Source organism: Brachyhypopomus gauderio, chromosome 7 (assembly GCF_052324685.1).
Source record: "Brachyhypopomus gauderio isolate BG-103 chromosome 7, BGAUD_0.2, whole genome shotgun sequence".
NCBI lineage: Eukaryota > Metazoa > Chordata > Actinopteri > Gymnotiformes > Hypopomidae > Brachyhypopomus > Brachyhypopomus gauderio.
In genome coordinates, this window is record NC_135217.1 from 26782900 (window position 1) to 26804425 (window position 21526).

At 46.8% G+C, this 21526-nt stretch overlaps 1 protein-coding gene across 1 annotated transcript in view; it reads left to right on the top strand.

The window, feature by feature from the left end:
• prex2 (phosphatidylinositol-3,4,5-trisphosphate-dependent Rac exchange factor 2) overlaps window positions 1-21526 on the top strand; it is an 88295-nt gene that overhangs the window by 47390 nt on the left and 19379 nt on the right. The window contains exons 20-25 of the mRNA XM_077012887.1: window positions 2026-2162; window positions 3523-3637; window positions 4360-4544; window positions 6413-6574; window positions 12866-13088; window positions 13326-13533. Coding sequence (XP_076869002.1) covers window positions 2026-2162; window positions 3523-3637; window positions 4360-4544; window positions 6413-6574; window positions 12866-13088; window positions 13326-13533 — 1030 coding nt within the window. The remainder of the gene's footprint in view (window positions 1-2025; window positions 2163-3522; window positions 3638-4359; window positions 4545-6412; window positions 6575-12865; window positions 13089-13325; window positions 13534-21526) is intronic.

Consider the following 21526-nt stretch of genomic DNA (forward strand, 5'->3'; position numbering starts at 1 on the left):
ATCAGATGTTGTTCATTGAACCATGACAGTCCAAGTACGATCATACCTATTAAAAGGCATGTTTTTCCACGACATATTCCTAAGAAACTCATAATATGCACAGACTCCATCGAAATTGCAAGATGCTTTTTTCAATTTGTCAGTGTGGATTTGGTGAAGCATTCTTTTATTCCTCTGCACTGTGTCTGTGTGTGAGTATGTGTGTGTGTGTGTGTGTGTGTGTGTGTGTGTGTGTGTGTGTGTGTGTGTGTGTGTGTGTGTGTGTGTAAGGCCCAACCACCTTTAAATGGTTATGTGTGTTTTCCATGCAGCGTGTCCATTATCCAATATTAATATCCAATCATCCAGCACTAACTTTGAAAACAATGCTTTAAATACCCTTTAAAGTCTAATTGTATCATTGCTGTATTAGTGTAAATCTATGAAAAAAACTGAGTCAAGTGTTTAGACCTTGCACCATGATTATCAGATGTCTTTTTAACACCCAGAGTTAATGTTGAATATTCCACATGTGCTTCTCTGCATGTATGTGTGTCTAGAGATCTTGCTGGCCCTGATCCTCGCCCTGATCCTCACCCCGACCCTCGCTCTGATCTTCACTTCGATCCTCACCCCGATCCTCACTCTGATCTTCACTTCGATCCTCACCCCGATCCTCACTCTGATCCTCGCTCTGATCCTCGCTCTGATCCTCACCCCGATCCTCACTCTGATCTTCGCTCTGATCCTCGCTCTGATCCTCACCCCGATCCTCACTCTGATCCTCACCCCGGTCCTGACTCTGATCCTCACACCGATCCTCACCCCGATCCTCACTCTGATCCTCACCCCGATCCTCACTCTGATCCTCACACCGATTCTCACCCCGATCCTCACTCTGATCCTCACCCCGATCCTCACTTTGATCCTCACACCGATCCTCACTCTGATCCTCACATCGATCCTCACTCTGATCCTCACCCCAGTCCTGACTCTGATCCTCACCCCGATCCTCACTCTGATCCTCTCACCGATCCTCACTCTGATCCTCACTCTGATCCTCACCCCGATCCTCACTCTGATCCTCACTCTGATCCTCACACCGATCCTCACTCTGATCCTCACACCGATCCTCACTCTGATCCTCACTCTGATCCTCACCCCGATCCTCACTCTGATCCTCACTCTGATCCTCACACCGATCCTCACTCTGATCCTCACACTGATCCTCACTCTGATCCTCACCCCGATCCTCACCCCGATCTTCACTCTGATCCTCACCCCGATCCTCACCCCGATCCTCGCCCCGATCCTCACCCCGATCCTCACCTCAATCCTCGCCCTTATCCATGCCCTTATCCTAACCCCAATTCTGACCCATTAGAAACTTGTATATTTTAATTATTAACACGAAAAGAGTAATTAGCATAAAATGTGATGAGAATATTAAAGAAATGAATATAAAGGAAAGTAAATGAAGGGGAAGAATAATAAGTAATTTATTAAGTAAATGCTGTATATGAAGGTGTTTACAGTACAGTGGAGGTTAGAGACGGGTTTGGGCCTGTAAGCATGGTGATTAAAGCCTTACAACCAGCAGTAAACTGTACATTACCCAACAGTTACTGTACATCATCTTTTACTAACTGTACATCACCCAGCTACCAGGTGCAGCCTCACTCTTTTTGTCTCTCTCATCCCTCTCTCCCTCCCTCTCTTCTTCTCTCCCTTTCTCTCCTTCTCCCTCTCTCTCTCTCCCTCTCCCCCTCTCTCTTTATTTCTCCCTCTCTCTCTCTCCCTCTCTCCCTCCCTCTCTTCTTCTCTCCCTCCCTCTCTTCTTCTCTCCCTTTCTCTCCCTCTCTCCCTCCCTCTCTTCTTCTCTCCCTTTCTCTCCTTCTCCCTCTCTCCCTCTCCCCCTCTCTCTTTATTTCTCCCTCTCTCTCTCTCCCTCTCTCCCTCCTTCTCTTCCTCTCTCCCTCCCTCTCTTCTTCTCTCCCTCTCCCTCCTTCCCTCCCTCTCTCCCTCCCCCTCTCCGTCTGTGTTCAGGCTCTGTTGCTGCAGTGGCAGGTCTGCACCCAGGCCAGTGTATCATCAAGGTGAATGGCATCAACGTGAGCAAGGAGAGTCATGCTAGCGTGATCGCACACGTCACCGCCTGCAGGAAGTACTGTAGGCCCACTCAGGTACGCCCCGCGCACTCAGGTACGCCCCGCGCACTCAGGTATGCCCCGCCTACTCAGGTACGCCCCGCCCACTCAGGTACGCCCCGCCTACTCAGGTACGCCTCGCCCACTCAGGTACGCCCCGCCTACTCAGGTACGCCCCGCCTACTCAGGTACGCCCCGCCTACTCAGGTACGCCCCGCCCACTCAGGTACGCCCCGCCTACTCAGGTACGCCCCGCCCACTCAGGTACGCCCCGCCTACTCAGGTACGCCCCGCTCACTCAGGTACGCCCCGCCTACTCAGGTACGCCCCGCCCACTCAGGTACGCCCCGCCCACTCAGGTACGCCCCGCCTACTCAGGTACACCCCGCCCACTCAGGTACGCCCCGCCCACTCAGGTACGCCCCGCCTACTCAGGTACGCCCCGCCTACTCAGGTATGCCCCGCCTACTCAGGTACGCCCCACCCACTCAGGTACGCCCCACCCACTCAGGTACGCCCTGCCTACTCAGGTATGCCCTGCCTACTCAGGTATGCCCCGCCTACTCAGGTACGCCCCGCCTACTCAGGTACGCCCCGCCCACTCAGGTACGCCCCGCCCACTCAGGTACGCCCCGCCCACTCAGGTACGCCCCGCCTACTTAGGTACGCCCCGCCTACTCAGGTACGCCCCGCCCACTCAGGTACGCCCTGCCTACTCAGGTACGCCCCGCCTACTCAGGTATGCCCCACCTTATGACTCTCTGAGTGCACAGATACACCTTGTGCCCCAGGCCCCGCCCACTCATGCTCTGGCACTTCTCCCGGTGTAGCCGTGCCGTGGATGACTGCTTGGCGCAGGTCTGGCCTGTAAAGCAAATGACGGCATGGTTGGTGCTGGAGCTGGTCCTCATCCAACCATAACAACAGCGCTGGCTGTACGTGGACGGAGGCCTTTATCACCCAGAGCCGGGGACAGATCCAGGGGCAGTGAGGCAGAGCAGAGCTGGGGTCAGGGGTGAGAACAGCGAGCGGCTGGGGCAGTGGCCAGAATGGAGAGGGTGAGACTCAGAGGTTTCCAGCTTGGACTGATAATGCTGGAATGCCAGGGCCTCTTTGGGGGGGGGGGGGTGTTTGGGAGGAGGTGTGAAATTTGTAGCACTGAGAGGAGCTTATACAGGGTTAAGGTAAGGTTTTGGAGTTAGGATTAAGTTTTGGGGTTAGGATTACAGTTAGAGTTAAGTTTAGGGTTAGGGTTAGACTCCTATGTCTGCTGTAACCACTGGTATGTTAACAAAGGCTCTGTGGCGCGTTGGGCAAGCTCACCAAGTGAACAGAATATCGGTGCCATCCCAGAGTTATATCAGAGTTTTTCTTTTCTGGTTGTTTCCTATTTCAGCAAGACTCCATAAAGTGGGTGTACAATAACAGTGAGAGTGCACATGACGACCTCCAGAAAGCCAGTCAGAAGTCCACCTCAGGGAACGGGGGCGTGGTCGAGTGTGAAGTAGAAGGTCCATCGCACTCACACATACACACTCCTATGCACACGCACACACACACACACACACACACACACACACACACACACACACACACACACACACACACACACACACACACACACACACACACACACACACACACACAGCATCCCTGCCAGCTCTATTTTCGTGTGGTTCCCATCGTGCTGTGTCTGGTTGTGATGATGCAGGTCTCACTTCAACAGGGAACCTTCTCCCTGTACATCAGTGCAGATGAGTGTGCCGTACTGCTTGAGCCATTACACAGAAGGGAACTTATTTTCTCCATTGTAAATGACCATATAATAAATAAATAAATACATTCATACGTTAATAAGCTGTTTTGTGAATGAGGCTTCACCATGGAGGGTGTGTGTTGAATGGTCAGTTACTGAGCAGTAGTTGAGGATCTCTTTCTTCTTCATTCACACACACACACACACACACACACACACACACACACACACACACACACACACACACACACACACACACACACATATATATATATATATATATATATATATATATATATATATGCAAGCACATATACACACTAATGCCCTTCAGATATTTTTCTTTTGAAAGTGATGTGACTTCCATATCAACTGGTGTATGTGTGTGTGTGTGTGTGTGTGTGTGTGTGTGTGTGTGTGTGTGTGTGTGTGTGTGTGTGTGTGTGTGTGTGTGTGTGTGTGTGCTTGTTTGTGCAGAGGTCATGGACAGGTTCAACACCATTGCCATGATCGATGGCCAGAAGGACCACGTGAGTCTGACGGTGGACAACGTTCTCTTGGAGTATGGTGTGGCCTACGAGTACGACAGCACAGCCGGGACCAAGTGTCACGTGCTGGAGAAGATGGTGGAGCCCCAGGGCTTTTTCAGCCTCACAGCACAGGTGCATACAGCACAGGCACCCACAGCACATGTCCCCACCGCACAGGCACCAACAGCACAGGCACCCACAGATCAGGTCCCCACCGCACAGGTCCCCACAGCACAGGCACACACAGCACCCACCACACAGGCACCCACTGCACAGGCACCCACAACACCCACAGCACAGGTCCCCACAGCACATGTCCCCACCGCACAGGCACCCACCGCACAGGCACCCACAGCATCCACCGCACAGGCACCCACAGGACCCACCGCACAGGCACCCATAGCACAGGCACCCACAGCACCCACTGCACAGACCCCCACAGCACAGGCACCCACTGCACAGGCCCCCACAGCACAGGCACCCACAGCACCCACAGCACAGGCATCCACAGCACAGGTCCCCACTGCACCCACAGCACAGTCACTCACAGCACCCACAGCACAGGCACCCACCGCACAGGCACCCACAGCATCGACAACACAGGCACCCACAGCACAGACATCCATAGCACAGGTCCCCACCGTACAGGCACCCACAGCACCCACAGCACAGGCAACCATAGCACAGGCACCCACAGCACAGGCACCCACAACACAGGTCCCCACTGCACCCACAGCACAGGCACCCACCCCACAGGCACCCACCGCACAGGCACCCACAGCATCGACAACACAGGCACCCACAGCACAGACATCCATAGCACAGGTCCCCACCGTACAGGCACCAACAGCACCCACAGCACAGGAACCCACAGACACGTGTGAGGTCTCCTGTAGTCTCTACAGTACTGTACATACAGTATATTTAATGTGAGATCTGTAATGAGTCTCTACAGTACATACAGTGTATTTAATCTGAAGTCTCCTGTAATTAGACTTTATAGTACATAGAGTGTATTTAACTGGAGGTCTCTTGTCAAGGGTCTATTTTTAATGCTACAGCAGCAGTAGAAGACCAGAACATTCAGACTAGATTAATGAGCGGCGCTAACATTGCTGTGTGCATTTACAGTAACACCTTTGCAGTAAAGTTTCTTCATCCCTAATGAATATCGAGTTGAATATCAGCTGAGTCGTCTTTTAAACTGCTGAGGAAGCTGTAGCTTTGCCAAAAGGTTCCAGAAACGCACCACACACTCCAAACAGGTCCTGGCGTGTAGCAGGTTCGGAATATTAAGGGAGTCGTTTTGTGCTCTAAACTGCTGCTCCTTCGCACCTTGTTATCGACATATGTCCTGTGATGACTCACATTTCCATGGAGAAGCCCCCTGCTCCAGATGAATTTAATATTGCCCATTCTGTCAGATGGACTGTTTGCACAGAGCCCGGATTCTGGACTGCTCTCTGTCAAACTCAGAGCTTTGCATCCTGCTTTCGCAAAGCTCTGTAATGATGACTACATATTAAAGTACATATTAAAATACATTTTAAAATACATATTAAAGTACACATTAAATACATATTAAACTACTTATCAGACTACATAGTAAAGTAGATATAAAAAAACATATTAAACTACAAATCAAACTACATATTAAAGTATATGTTAAAATACATATTAAACTACATATTAAATTGCCTTCCAACCCTGAGGAATATGTGTCTTTAATGCTTTTATTAATGTATGACTCCCCAGTAGAACAATATTGTTCAATAATAGAAGAGAAACAGGAGATTATTGTTTAACAGCAGTGTAACACAAACAGTGACAAATATTTATGAAATAAAACATTTACAGCACACTGAGGATACAGAGGCTTGGCTTTATTGGCTCTCCCCTCCCATAACACAGCAGACAACAGTCCAGGAAAATGAAGCTTCTCTCTCTCTTTCTCTCTCTCTTTCTTTCTCGCTTTCTTTTTTCTCTCTCATATCTCTCAGATTCTAAATACCCTGGCCCGGTGTGATGAGCAGCTGGTGCAGGCATGCGGCCGCGTCAGCTCCAGTGCAGATCTCATCCCTGAGGACCTGAAGGACAACTTTAGCGCCGTGTGTGCAGAGAGACTGGAGCACATCTACCGCCGTATCACCAACTACAGAAAGGTGTGAACACACCCAGACACTCTCACCCCAGACAATCTCACCCCAGACACTTTCACCCCAGATACACTCACCCCAGACAATCTCACCCAAGACACACTCACCCCAGACACTCTCACCCCAGACACTCTCACACCAGACACTCTCACCCCAGACACACTCACCCCAGACACACTCACCTCAGACACATTCACCCCAGACACTCTCACCCCAGACACTCTCACCCCAGGCCATCTCACCCCAGACACACTCACCCCAGACAATCTCACCCCAGACACACTCACCCCAGACACACTCACCCCAGAAACTCACACTCCAGACACTCGCACTCCAGACACTCGCACCCCAGACACACTCACCCCAGACACTCTCACCCCAGATACACTCACCCCAGACAATCTCACCCAAGACACACTCACCTCAGCCAATCTCACCCCAGCCAATCTCACCCCAGACACACGCACTCCAGACACACACACCCCAGACATGTTAATCTCACATGTTCAATCCAGACACATTAATTCCAGACACTCACCTCAGACACATTCAACCTCACACATTCACCTCAGATATGTTCACCTCAGATATGTTCATCTCAGATATCTAAGACAAGGTAAAGTGATCAACTGTGACAGTTGGGCAACAGTGTCCATGTCAGGGCTTCACACCCATAGTCACAGCAATGCTGTCTTTCATTGGCACCCCTGAATTCATACATCTCCCACACCTTCCCTCCTGCAAGGTTGTTCCCACAGGCATATGGGGACCAGATATGTGGGGACCAGGTGTGTGGGGACCAGATGTGTGGAGACCAGGTGTGTGGGAACCAGATGTGTGTGAGATGGGTGTTTGCTGACCAGGTGTGTAGGAGCCAGGCGTTTGGGGACCAGAAGTGTGGGAACTATGCATTTGGGGACCAGGTGTGTGGGAACCAGGCGTGTGAGGACTTGGTGGGCATTGCAGGCTCATTGGCATCCCATGAACAGTCAGCATTAAGGTCAGGCTGGTGCCATCCACCACAGCTACAGTCTGTTTAGTGCCTTACGTGTTTGACACCAGTTTACTACAGCTGCAGATGGATGGTGAGTGAAGTAATTACATGACTGGGTGGATTTGGAATTTGTAGCCATGTGCTACACTGCCTGGGGCTGAGGGTGAGATATATTCATGGGTGACAGCTTACAGCTTCATGTGACCCTGCTTTTGCACAGGGGCCCGGGAACAGCAGGACAGCCATTTGTAATGTTCAAAGGGGCATTTGGGTTTTACACAGCATGGATCTGGATTCACCAATCTTAGTTTTCAAAATAAGCAGCTTGTCTGCCATCTAAGGGTGTGAAGTGTGTTGTATGGATGAGTCTGAACAGAAATAAACAGAAATGGAAACAATTCAGTGTGCTGGAGGAAGAATCTGAGATGAATCTCCGTTGAACTCCAATTCTGTCATATGAAGTACAGTAGTTGTGTAGATTACAGGGACCAAAAAGAACCTCTCTGCAGTGGTACATCATATGAAGTACTGTTTATGGTCCCTCAGGTGGGGTGAATATATTAGCTGTTGATTGATGAATTTTAATCCAAATGGGAGTTTACAACAACACATTGTTCATGTTTCTTGCTTTTCCCAGGCACTAGCATGCTGATGTGCAGTTCAAGGCATCATGGTAGACTGTAACAGGGTGATCTGCACTGTGTCTGATTGTCAATGGATGACCTACAGTGATCTAGTCAGTGATCTAAAGTCACTGTTGTGCTGTGATCTACTGTGGGCTAATCTGCTATGCAGTGGTCACACTGTAGACAGTAAAGCAGGCATGTCCAAAGTCTGACCTGCAGGCTAAATACGGCCGCAACCTATGCCATAAAATCAGTAATATGTGGCCCTCCAGCACCCGCTATTTTATATTTCACCAGAAGATGGCAGTAGACGTGGTACACATGAGTAGACCTCAACACAATGTCCCATTCCCCCACCCTGTACCACTAGGACTGTCACGATAACAAAATTTCAGAACGATATATTGTCCCAGAAATTATTGCGATAAACGATAATATTGTCATTTTGAAGTGCCATTATAGAATTTTTTCTTGCTTCTGGGCTCCCCAAAGGAGCTTTAAGACAATGTGCCACAATAATAATATAGTAGCATAATAATACAACTACACCAGTTTGCAGTAATGTAATGTATTGTAAAGCTCATGTATGGGATCATATTTGAACTTGACCACATATCTGTATTGGCAGAGTAAAATGAGATGTCTTTAATCTCCTTCAGAATGACATCTTTCACTTCATTATAGGGTTCATACACCTTTACAAGGTGGAATTCAAGCACTTGTACATCACTTTCAAGGTGCATTTCTATATTTCCCAGCACGTTAAACTTAATTAAGTTAAATATTTATTAGTGGTGGGCCGTTAACGGCGTTAACGGCGTTAACGGCGTTCGTTAATTTGATACTCTTATCGGGCGATATAAAAATTATCGCCGTTAATCTATTCTTAAAGTTGGGTTGGGAACTGGGTCAAAATGGGTAAGCAAACTATGATGACTTTCAACTTGATAGTTTAGCTCGGCTGTATTCCTAACCAGATTGCACAGTAGGGGCTAGAACGAGTTTTCAAACCTGTGAATTAAAAATCGTACGTGTGTTTACATGGATGCAGCCACGAAGTCGCCAGGTTTGCTTCATGGAAAATTCATTTTTAGGAACGTAAAGTGTTACCGGAGCGGAGCTCGGAGTGGTCGTTTTCTGCATGGTCCTAGCGCTAGATTCGTCGCAGAGGACCAAAACCGGCTTTTGAAAAATTACGTCCAATTTACTCCCCCAAATTATGTCCGTGAGGTTAAATGTACTAAATGTTGGCTTACATTTCAAATATCATGTTTAGCTGAATAAACATGTTATCAACCCCTTTTAATGTACAGTATGTAGGCTTACAAATTCATGTTTAACTGAATAAACCGTTGAACACGAGTAGCCTACATTTTATTGAGCATGTTTTTTTTCTTCAAGTATCAAAGTAGAACAGCTTCCTCAAGCAGTCATTGATGCATTTTGGAAACAGGAGATGAGCCCCTGGTCTAATGCACCCCCTGTATTAAGAAACCCTATCTCAAAAACTGACTTTTAGTCATTACTTGGGTAGCACGCATATGAGCCATTTTAATATAGATTAATCTAGATTAATCTAGATTAATTTCAAGATTTCAGTGAGATTAATCTAGATTAAAAAAATTAATCTATGCCCACCCCTAATATTTATACATATACTCTAAATGATTCGAAATAATTCGCTTTTTATCACATTATTAAATGGTTGTTTCTTTTCAAAACGCTCAACCTTAACGTCTTCATGTTCTCTCATGTTTCGCCCTGGAATTACAAGAGGCTCGTATTTGTTAACGTAATACAAGAGGACTGTTCAGTCAGATAGCTATTTGTTGTGAAACGAACAAATTCCATTACTTTTCAAACCTGAAACTCAAAGCAACATTAAATGTTCATTCTCCTGTTTTTGAGGGGTATTTCTTTATACTACCACATATCGATTCGAACAACACTGCAAAGAATGTGACGCGGCAAGTATAAACGCCTCCACCGTTCACGGGAGGTGGGCGGAGTGTTGCGCTACGGTCACTATAATAAACAACCATTAAATAATGTGATAAAAAGCTAATTATTTCGAATCATTTTAAGTCCTATTAGCCTTGAATACGTTCGCAAGCTAACACATCCAGAGCTGGCCCTGACCAATGTGGTGCCCTAGGCAAGATTTTGGTTGGTGCCCCCTGCATCATCAATCATTGGGTTGATTGTGTTACTATTAAAGAAACAAATAAAAAGCAAATGACTTAAATATTACCATATAACAAGCAATAAATATAAAGGTGTTGCACAAAAAATATTTTAAAACTGTTTTACATAACATAGTGCAGAGAACAACTTTTAAATATTAATAATAAATAAAAAAAAAAAAAAAACAACAACTACCACCAGTGCAAATCAGGGCAATTTGCCTACTGCAACATTATTATTTCAAAAGTGCATCTGCAATGAACAGAGGAGCATATGTGTGTTTTAATATATATTTATTTTTAAACTTGCTAATCTAAGCTAATCATAGCACCTGCTAGGATTGGGCAGTATGATGACAGTGGTGGTTTTCACTACGATCATACAGAGGGGGAAAAGCCACAATGACGATTGAGTGTTAGTTGTGAGTCAAGCGAGCTGGTTTCAAAGAAAAACACAACAGCTACAGATTGGCAACATTTTGGATTTGGTTCAAATAAAAATGAGACCATTGGAGCACGCCCCCACGATTCAAATTCGATAATATGATTGGTTGATAAAACTGCCAATCTATAATAAAAGCTCTCAATGTAAAAGGCAAGCGTATGTGACAGATAAAAAGAAGTTCCTGGGGGAGGGCCTTTCTCTGTTTTACCTAGAAACAACGGTGTGAAATATTCTGATTGGTTGATTTTTTATTTTAGCACTAAGTTTTTTTTTCCAGCACAAGTACAAAAAGTGGATTTGAAAGCCGATTTATAGGAAAAATACAAATTATTGGTGAAGCGTTATTAACATATATTACATATAATAGATAAAGCATTCTTTTTAAGATCAATGAAGCTTCAGAGAAGGCGTTGAAGTCCCTGACGGTTCGCCAATGGTATAGTGTTAATTCACCACATATTACCATTATATTACCTGTTTTTTGCCGCATTTCTTCCTTCACTTTTCTCCTTTTTCTACCCTGGGCACCAGAGGACTTCTGCCTTTTTGAGGTCTTTACGAAGAGATGTCACTCACTCTGTGGTGTACAGAGAAACGAGGTGTGCAGAGCGTGCGGGGGAGGGCGGGTTGGCGCGCGGGTGATAGGTGTCGTGTGTTATTATTATAAGAATTATTAATTTGACTAATATTATTAAACAATGAAATTATGATTATGTGGACTTTGCTTGTTTTCACATTTATTAATTGTTCATTTGAAAAAAAAAAACAAAAAAATGCATGCACGCGAGCACCCCCCTGGACAGACGGCGCCCCTAGCATTTGCCTATGTCGCCTAATGGAAGGGCCGGCCCTGAACACATCTCTACCTGTGTGTTTGGAGGCCCTGTTATTGACGCATACGCTCTCTGTGTACTGCACTCATTTCTTAACCGGTAGATGTCGCTCTCTGATCACAGATTTGTCTTCCTTTAAGGGGGGAGGGGGGTGCGAGAGAGCAGCACTGCGTGCCTTTCTGAAATCTAACGTAGTTGCGGTTTATTCTCGTGTAAACAAATTGGCGCAGAAACCCAATGGCCAGTTATCGACATCCGCAAAAATAATCGCGGTTAAAAAAATTATCGTACGATAAGTCGATAATGTAATTATCGCGACAGACCTATGTTCCACGTAAACAAAAAGTAACCCCCTCATTTATTATGAAATAAATGAGATAATTTGCATAAATTAGATAATGGTCGGCCCCCATACAGTTTCACTTTACATCCCTGCAGTAAAGGGGTGGGCAGTGGCATGATTTTACTGTTATGGATGGGATGTGTGATGATTTGGTGTTACAGATTGGCTAGGTGCTGATTGGCTGTTATGCATTATCTGTGTGGTGATTGGCTGTAATGGATGGACTGTATGGTGATTGGCTATTATGAATGGACTGGGTGGTTATTTGTGGTTATGAATGGGCTGCATTGGTTACAGGTGGGTTGTGTAGGGTTGAGCAGTGGACAGAGTTGCCAGGTTTGCGGTTTTCACGCCAAATTGGGCTTGTTTGAAAATCCAGTCGCGGGTAAAAATTCTGGGGTCGCGGGGTGCAGTTTTTTGGGCTACTTTTGAGTTGGGCTACCGTGGGAGTTACAAGTCAACACTAAGAATCGATCGCGATATAATACTTAATTTGTCTCCATTTTACACTCACCACAGACCCCCGTCCCCCCCCCGTCCCCGTCAACAACTTTGGGCTTTGGGCTAGTTTAGGCTTCTGAAGGGCGGGTTTTACACTGACTTTGTGCGGGATATTTTTGTAGGACCTGGCAACCATGGCAGTGGATGCCATGAGCAGCAGAGGTTGCAGGTCTCAATCTCACTCTCAGTCTCACTCTGTCTCACTCTCACTGTCAGTCTTTCATGCTAATGCTATGGAAGCCTGCTAGTACACTTGACTCAGCTGTTCAGGTGTTTTGCAAACTGAAATATTTCTGCTATATGCCACAGGGAGGTGCTATTTGCTTGCTCAGTGCTTGTTGTGACCCCTGCCTTCTGACCTTCTGACCTTAGTTCTCGCGGGTGCTGAAGAACAGGGCGTGGCCCACATTCAAGCAGGCAAAGAGCAAGGTGTCACCGCTACACAGCAGCGATTTCTGCCCCACCAACTGCCACATCAATGTGATGGAGGTGTCCTACCCCAAGACCACTACTTCTCTGGGTAGCGCCCTCGGGGTGCAGCTGGACAACAGGAAGAGCTCCACCCTGGAGAACGGAAACCGGAGCATAGAGCAAGGTGAGCTGGGATAGGTGGTGAGTTTTGATAGATGATGTCGTAGGTGGTGAGTTGTCATAGGTGGTGAGTTGTGATAGGTGGTGAGTTGTCGTAGGTGGTGAGTTGTCGCTGAGTTAAGGTGGCTATAAAGCTGAAGGCAAATGATTTCTAAAACTGGCCACATATAAATTTTCTTTTTTTTGTGTGTGTATGTGTGCGTGTGTGTGTATATGTGCGTGTATGTACCTAACACCCCAGGTGAGCTGGGCGCGAGGGTGTGTGTGCAGCAGTGCGTGGGCAGCATGGCGGCCCCCTCAGGACACAGTCTTGGCCACACGGAGGGTCATGGCCTCCGCTTCCTGCTTCGAGAGGAAGACCTCGTTACCATGGACACTTACCACAAACTCCTCACCAAACTCAACAACCTCATCACCGAGATGGAGTGTTATGCTGCTCAGATTCATGAGTGAGTGGATTCCTCAATACGTACATGTTCTGATTCTGTACTGTTCATATTAAACATTTTTAGGAGCAACAGAGAATTGTTTTTTTACATTTTATGTTTATCATCAGTACTATTGTAACAGTTTCACTTGACGACCAAATGTACTCAAACAGCTGCAAACATTGCTGCTGTTGTGTTCCTGAATACAGTCCCCGTTTAACGACGGGTCTGGTTAACGACGGACTGGAGTTACGACCGACTTTTTATTTACTTCGCGCGGTGCGCGGATGAGCAGTGGCAGCACAGTGGAGTGTTGTGGGGAGTGTTGTGGAGTGTTGTGGGGAGTGTTGTGGAGTGTTGTGGGGTGTTGTGGAGTGTTGTGTACGATAAGCTGAGGCAGCGCAGCGTCCACCTCAGCCCATCTCGGCAACGCGATCGCTCTTTCTCACGCTGTACGCACGAGAACATTGTTAGTTTTTTCTATACTATATTTACGATCAAAGCATATCTAAATCTAGGGCCACACTTAACGACGAAAACTGCTTTACGACGGACTTTTCAGTCTCTAACCCCGTCCTTAAGCGGGGACTCACTGTATAGCACTTCTGAATATAGCACTCCTGAATATAGCACTCCTGAGTATAGCAGTCCTTGATATAGCACTCCTGAATATAGCACTCCTGAATAATTCAGTGGGTTTTTTTGGTTTAGAGGTACAGTATAGTGGATTCGGAAAATACAGAAAACAGAGTAGATTTATGGGTAATCCATTCACAATCAAATCCACAGCACGCACTTAACAAGTTAAGGGGTCTGAATGCTGGATTCACTGGATGCTATACCAGTTCATCTGAAGTTCACTGCTCTACTCCGAGCTCGGACTGTGATGTAACAGTAAAAATGGCTCTTTTGCTTAATAGCAGAGCATGTAGCGGGCAGGACCTCCGTCCAGGAAGACAGGAATAGTCCACAGAGAACAGTTTTGTTTTGTCTGTGTTAATTTAGCATTACTTTTTACTGTGTTCAGTCTAATTCAAGAGGCACAATGTAGGAAAGCGTGCTGTGTCTGATGTCACTGTCATGATGCCATATGCCTGCATTGTGGTTATGGAACCGGTCTTGTGTGGGTCGTGGGTCATGACTGAAGTTCCCTTAAGCAAGGTACTTAACCCAACCTGCCCCTTCCCGGGCGCCGGGTGTAAGGCTGCCCACCTATCTGGGCATGTGTGTATCACAGCCCCCTAGTGACACTAGTGTGTGTGTGTGTTAACAAATGGGTTAATGCGGGGGCCTAATTTCAATTGGGGTGAAAATCACAATTGACACTGTCATGATGTAGTATGCCTGCATGTTTCATTATATTGTCATGATGTAGTATGCCTGCATGTTACATTATATTGTCATGATGTAGTATGCCCGCATGTTACATTATATTGTCATGATGTAGTATGCCCACATGTTTCATTATATTGTCATGATGTAGTATGCCCGCATGTTTCATTATATTGTCATGATGTAGTATGCCCGCATGTTACATTATATTGTCATGATGTAGTATGCCCGCATGTTACATTATATTGTCATGATGTAGTATGCCTGCATGTTTCATTATATTGTCATGATGTAGTATGCCCACATGTTTCATTATATTGTCATGATGTAGTATGCCTGCATGTTTCATTATATTGTCATGATGTAGTATGCCTGCATGTTTCATTATATTGTCATGATGTAGTATGCCTGCATGTTACATTATATTGTCATGATGTAGTATGCCTGCATGTTTCATTATATTGTCATGATGCACACATTCAGTAACTTGGAAGTATTTGTAATCTGCCTGCCATATGAGAGACTTCTCAGATGAGTGGAGCTGACATTCTGGGCACACGTCATGTGTTACATAATGAAGTGTTTTCAAATGTAAAAGTCCTGACATTACAGGTTCTTTTTCATTTAATATTTTAGTGTCAGAGGTTTGTTAGGAATTAGGAATGCATTTGTGGTTATCAGTGTAACACGATTTTGTCTGTGCATTCACCTGTGTGTGCATGTGTGTGTGTGTGTGTGTGTGTGTGTGTGTGTGTGTGTGTGTGTGTGTGTGTGTGTGTGTGTGTGTGTGTGTGTGTGTGTGTGTGTGTGTAAGGTAGTCACTACATCAATATGTGTTTGTGATATTGTGTTCAGTGGTAGCAACCCAAACAGTACTGCAGTGACTGCATTGGCTGTGTGTGTGTGTGTGTGTGTGTGTGTGCATCTGGAAGTGTGTGCATGCGTGTGAGTGTGAGACAGAGTCTTCATTAGTCTTCCTGGTGGGACCCGGCTGTTAATGGCTTCATTGTTTAGGAGAATATTAATGTTTGGCGGGAAATGGGACACTGACGCCTGCCCGTGTGTTTCCAAGTGGAAAGAAAGAGAAGAAGAAAATTCAGCTGTAAATGTCACTCAGTTTCAAACTAATGTACAGCCCAAGAGAACTGACTACAAGCCCAGCGCTCCAGAACCGGCTGTGTGTCTTTATCTCCCTCCGTCACCCCTCCTTCTTCACGTCACCTGATTCTGAAATGTCTGCTGTACTGGGAGGACGGGATTCGCCTGGATATTTGCAGGCATGACCGCTATAATGCCTCTGTGTGTTTCAGAGGTGACGTAACCGTTGCTTGCATTAATGTGGCACTGGTCATCTGCTTCTGGAGAGGCAGTGCGGCGTTTCTGGGCCTCGTGCACCGGGAGAGTAGCTGGAAATGTCGCTTCAGGTTGGGAGACGACACTGGCTGCTGGGTGTCAACCTTCCATGGCAGCGTCTCTCATCATCACACAGAGTCTAGGTCACCTATGACCTACATGAGTGTGTCATCCATGACCTACATGAGTGTGTCCTCCATGACCTACATGAGTGTGTCATCCATTACCTATATGAGTGTGTCATCCATGACTTACATGAGTACATGAGTGTGTCATCCATGACCTACATGAGTGTGTCCTCCATGACCTACATGAGTGTGTCCTCCATGACCTACATGAGTGTCATCCATGACCTACATGAGTCTGTCATCCATGACCTACATGAGTGTGTCATCCATGACCTACATGAGTGTCATCCATGACCTACATGAGTCTGTCATCCATGACCTACATGAGTGTGTCATCCATGACCTACATGAGTGTCATCCATGACCTACATGAGTGTGTCATCCATGACCTACATGAGTGTCATCCATGACCTACATGAGTGTCATCCATGACCTACATGAGTGTGTCCTCCATGACCTACATGAGTTTGTCATCCATGACCTACATGAGTCTGTCATCCATGACCTACATGAGTGTGTCATCCATGACCTACATGAGTCTGTCATCTATGACCTACATGAGTCTGTCATCCACGACCATGGCCTATGATATACATACACAGCTGATGTACACACACATGCTTATGTGAAGAGGTTGAGACCTTCAGGACCATTTTATGTGGACTGTTCGACTCTTCTGGGACTGTTCTATGTGGACTATTCCACAACTCCTGGACTGTTCTATGTGGATTGCTCTGCTGTTCCTGGACTGTTCTGTGTGGATTGTTCTCCTGTTCCTGGACTGTTCTGTGTGGATTGTTCTCCTGTTCCTGGACTGTTCTGTGTGGATTGTTCTCCTGTTCCTGGGCTGTTCCTGCTCTGCTCCCAGAGAGCGCTCCATGCTTTACACACATGGGGAAAAACCACATGTTACAGAACAACTGGACTCTCAAAGCCGCATGAGCTGTGTGTCTTTATCTCCCTCCGTCACCCCTCCTTCTTCACGTCACCTGATTCTGAAATGTCTGCTGTACTGGGAGGACGGGATTCGCCTGGATATTTGCAGGCATGACCGCTATAATGCCTCTGTGTGTTTCAGAGGTGACGTAACCGTTGCTTGCATTAACGTGGCACTGGTCATCTGCTTCTGGAGAGGCAGTGCGGCGTTTCTGGGCCTCGTGCACCGGGAGAGTAGCTGGAAATGTCGCTTCAGGTTGGGAGACGACACTGGCTGCTGGGTGTCAACCTTCCATGGCAGCGTCTCTCATCATCACACAGAGTCTAGGTCACCTATGACCTACATGAGTGTGTCATCCATGACCTACATGAGTGTGTCCTCCATGACCTACATGAGTGTGTCATCCATTACCTATATGAGTGTGTCATCCATGACTTACATGAGTACATGAGTGTGTCATCCATGACCTACATGAGTGTGTCCTCCATGACCTACATGAGTGTGTCCTCCATGACCTACATGAGTGTCATCCATGACCTACATGAGTCTGTCATCCATGACCTACATGAGTGTGTCATCCATGACCTACATGAGTGTGTCATCCATGACCTACATGAGTGTCATCCATGACCTACATGAGTCTGTCATCCATGACCTACATGAGTGTGTCATCCATGACCTACATGAGTGTCATCCATGACCTACATGAGTGTCATCCATGACCTACATGAGTGTCATCCATGACCTACATGAGTGTGTCCTCCATGACCTACATGAGTTTGTCATCCATGACCTACATAAGTCTGTCATCTATGACCTACATGAGTCTGTCATCCATGACCTACATGAGTCTGTCATCTATGACCTACATGAGTCTGTCATCCACGACCATGGCCTATGATATACATACACAGCTGATGTACACACACATGCTTATGTGAAGAGGTTGAGACCTTCAGGACCATTTTATGTGGACTGTTCGACTCTTCTGGGACTGTTCTATGTGGACTATTCCACAACTCCTGGACTGTTCTATGTGGATTGCTCTGCTGTTCCTGGACTGTTCTGTGTGGATTGTTCTCCTGTTCCTGGACTGTTCTGTGTGGATTGTTCTCCTGTTCCTGGACTGTTCTGTGTGGATTGTTCTCCTGTTCCTGGGCTGTTCCTGCTCTGCTCCCAGAGAGCGCTCCATGCTTTACACACATGGGGAAAAACCACATGTTACAGAACAACTGGACTCTCAAAGCCGCATGAGCTGTGTGTCTTTATCTCCCTCCGTCACCCCTCCTTCTTCACGTCACCTGATTCTGAAATGTCTGCTGTACTGGGAGGACGGGATTCGCCTGGATATTTGCAGGCATGACCGCTATAATGCCTCTGTGTGTTTCAGAGGTGACGTAACCGTTGCTTGCATTAACGTGGCACTGGTCATCTGCTTCTGGAGAGGCAGTGCGGCGTTTCTGGGCCTCGTGCACCGGGAGAGTAGCTGGAAATGTCGCTTCAGGTTGGGAGACGACACTGGCTGCTGGGTGTCAACCTTCCATGGCAGCGTCTCTCATCATCACACAGAGTCTAGGTCACCTATGACCTACATGAGTGTGTCATCCATGACCTACATGAGTGTGTCCTCCATGACCTACATGAGTGTGTCATCCATTACCTATATGAGTGTGTCATCCATGACTTACATGAGTACATGAGTGTGTCATCCATGACCTACATGAGTGTGTCCTCCATGACCTACATGAGTGTGTCCTCCATGACCTACATGAGTGTCATCCATGACCTACATGAGTCTGTCATCCATGACCTACATGAGTGTGTCATCCATGACCTACATGAGTGTGTCATCCATGACCTACATGAGTGTCATCCATGACCTACATGAGTCTGTCATCCATGACCTACATGAGTGTGTCATCCATGACCTACATGAGTGTCATCCATGACCTACATGAGTGTCATCCATGACCTACGAGTGTGTCATCCATGACCTACATGAGTGTCATCCATGACCTACATGAGTGTCATCCATGACCTACATGAGTGTGTCCTCCATGACCTACATGAGTTTGTCATCCATGACCTACATAAGTCTGTCATCTATGACCTACATGAGTCTGTCATCCATGACCTACATGAGTCTGTCATCTATGACCTACATGAGTCTGTCATCCACGACCATGGCCTATGATATACATACACAGCTGATGTACACACACATGCTTATGTGAAGAGGTTGAGACCTTCAGGACCATTTTATGTGGACTGTTCGACTCTTCTGGGACTGTTCTATGTGGACTATTCCACAACTCCTGGACTGTTCTATGTGGATTGCTCTGCTGTTCCTGGACTGTTCTGTGTGGATTGTTCTCCTGTTCCTGGACTGTTCTGTGTGGATTGTTCTCCTGTTCCTGGACTGTTCTGTGTGGATTGTTCTCCTGTTCCTGGGCTGTTCCTGCTCTGCTCCCAGAGAGCGCTCCATGCTTTACACACATGGGGAAAAACCACATGTTACAGAACAACTGGACTCTCAAAGCCGCATGAGCTGTGTGTCTTTATCTCCCTCCGTCACCCCTCCTTCTTCACGTCACCTGATTCTGAAATGTCTGCTGTACTGGGAGGACGGGATTCGCCTGGATATTTGCAGGCATGACCGCTATAATGCCTCTGTGTGTTTCAGAGGTGACGTAACCGTTGCTTGCATTAACGTGGCACTGGTCATCTGCTTCTGGAGAGGCAGTGCGGCGTTTCTGGGCCTCGTGCACCGGGAGAGTAGCTGGAAATGTCGCTTCAGGTTGGGAGACGACACTGGCTGCTGGGTGTCAACCTTCCATGGCAGCGTCTCTCATCATCACACAGAGTCTAGGTCACCTATGACCTACATGAGTGTGTCCTCCATGACCTACACGAGTGTGTCATCCATTACCTATATGAGTGTGTCATCCATGACTTACATGAGTACATGAGTGTGTCATCCATGACCTACATGAGTGTGTCCTCCGTGACCTACATGAGTGTGTCCTCCATGACCTACATGAGTGTCATCCATGACCTACATGAGTCTGTCATCCATGACCTACATGAGTGTGTCATCCATGACCTACATGAGTGTGTCATCCATGACCTACATGAGTCTGTCATCCATGACCTACATGAGTGTGTCATCCATGACCTACATGAGTGTCATCCATGACCTACATGAGTGTCATCCATGACCTACATGAGTGTGTCATCCATGACCTACATGAGTGTCATCCATGACCTACATGAGTGTCATCCATGACCTACATGAGTGTGTCCTCCATGACCTACATGAGTTTGTCATCCATGACCTACATGAGTCTGTCATCCATGACCTACATGAGTGTGTCATCCATGACCTACATGAGTCTGTCATCTATGACCTACATGAGTCTGTCATCCACGAACATGGCCTATAATATACATACACAGCTGATGTACACACACATGCTTATGTGAAGAGGTTGAGACCTTCAGGACCATTTTATGTGGACTGTTCGACTCTTCTGGGACTGTTCTATGTGGACTATTCCACAACTCCTGGACTGTTCTATGTGGATTGCTCTGCTGTTCCTGGACTGTTCTGTGTGGATTGTTCTCCTGTTCCTGGACTGTTCTGTGTGGATTGTTCTCCTGTTCCTGGGCTGTTCCTGCTCTGCTCCCAGAGAGCGCTCCATGCTTTACACACATGGGGAAAAACCACATGTTACAGAACAACTGGACTCTCAAAGCCGCATGAGCTGAGATAGTCAAGTATGTTTACGCTTTGAAGTTTGCAGAAGTGTTGACACACGGAACGCGTGACTTATGGACCTGCATCTGTGTCTGCAGCTGTGTTGTAAAACCATGCGTGTGAGCCCAGTGCAAGCGGCAGACTGTGTCCATGCTGAGACTCCGCACACAGCTGTTTGTGCATCTTTGAAGTTATTAATAATTAAAGCTATGGTCTAGAAGCCCACATCATTCTTCTCCTTGAGCTTCATCTTGACACTGCTGTATAGGCATTATGGAGCAGACACTTATAGAGCTGCAGTGTAGACCACCAGGGATGTGAGTAATTGCTCACATCATCTCACAGGATCTCACAGCATCTGGAGGTTCCCTTGGTCTGAAATCAGCACGTCTTTAAAAAGAAAAGTTTTCAGAAGTATCTCTGGTGTCTCAAATCTGATTATATACACAGTGCTAAGTCATCTCTGAAGTGTCTGAAGTCTGATTATATATACAGTGCTAAGTAATC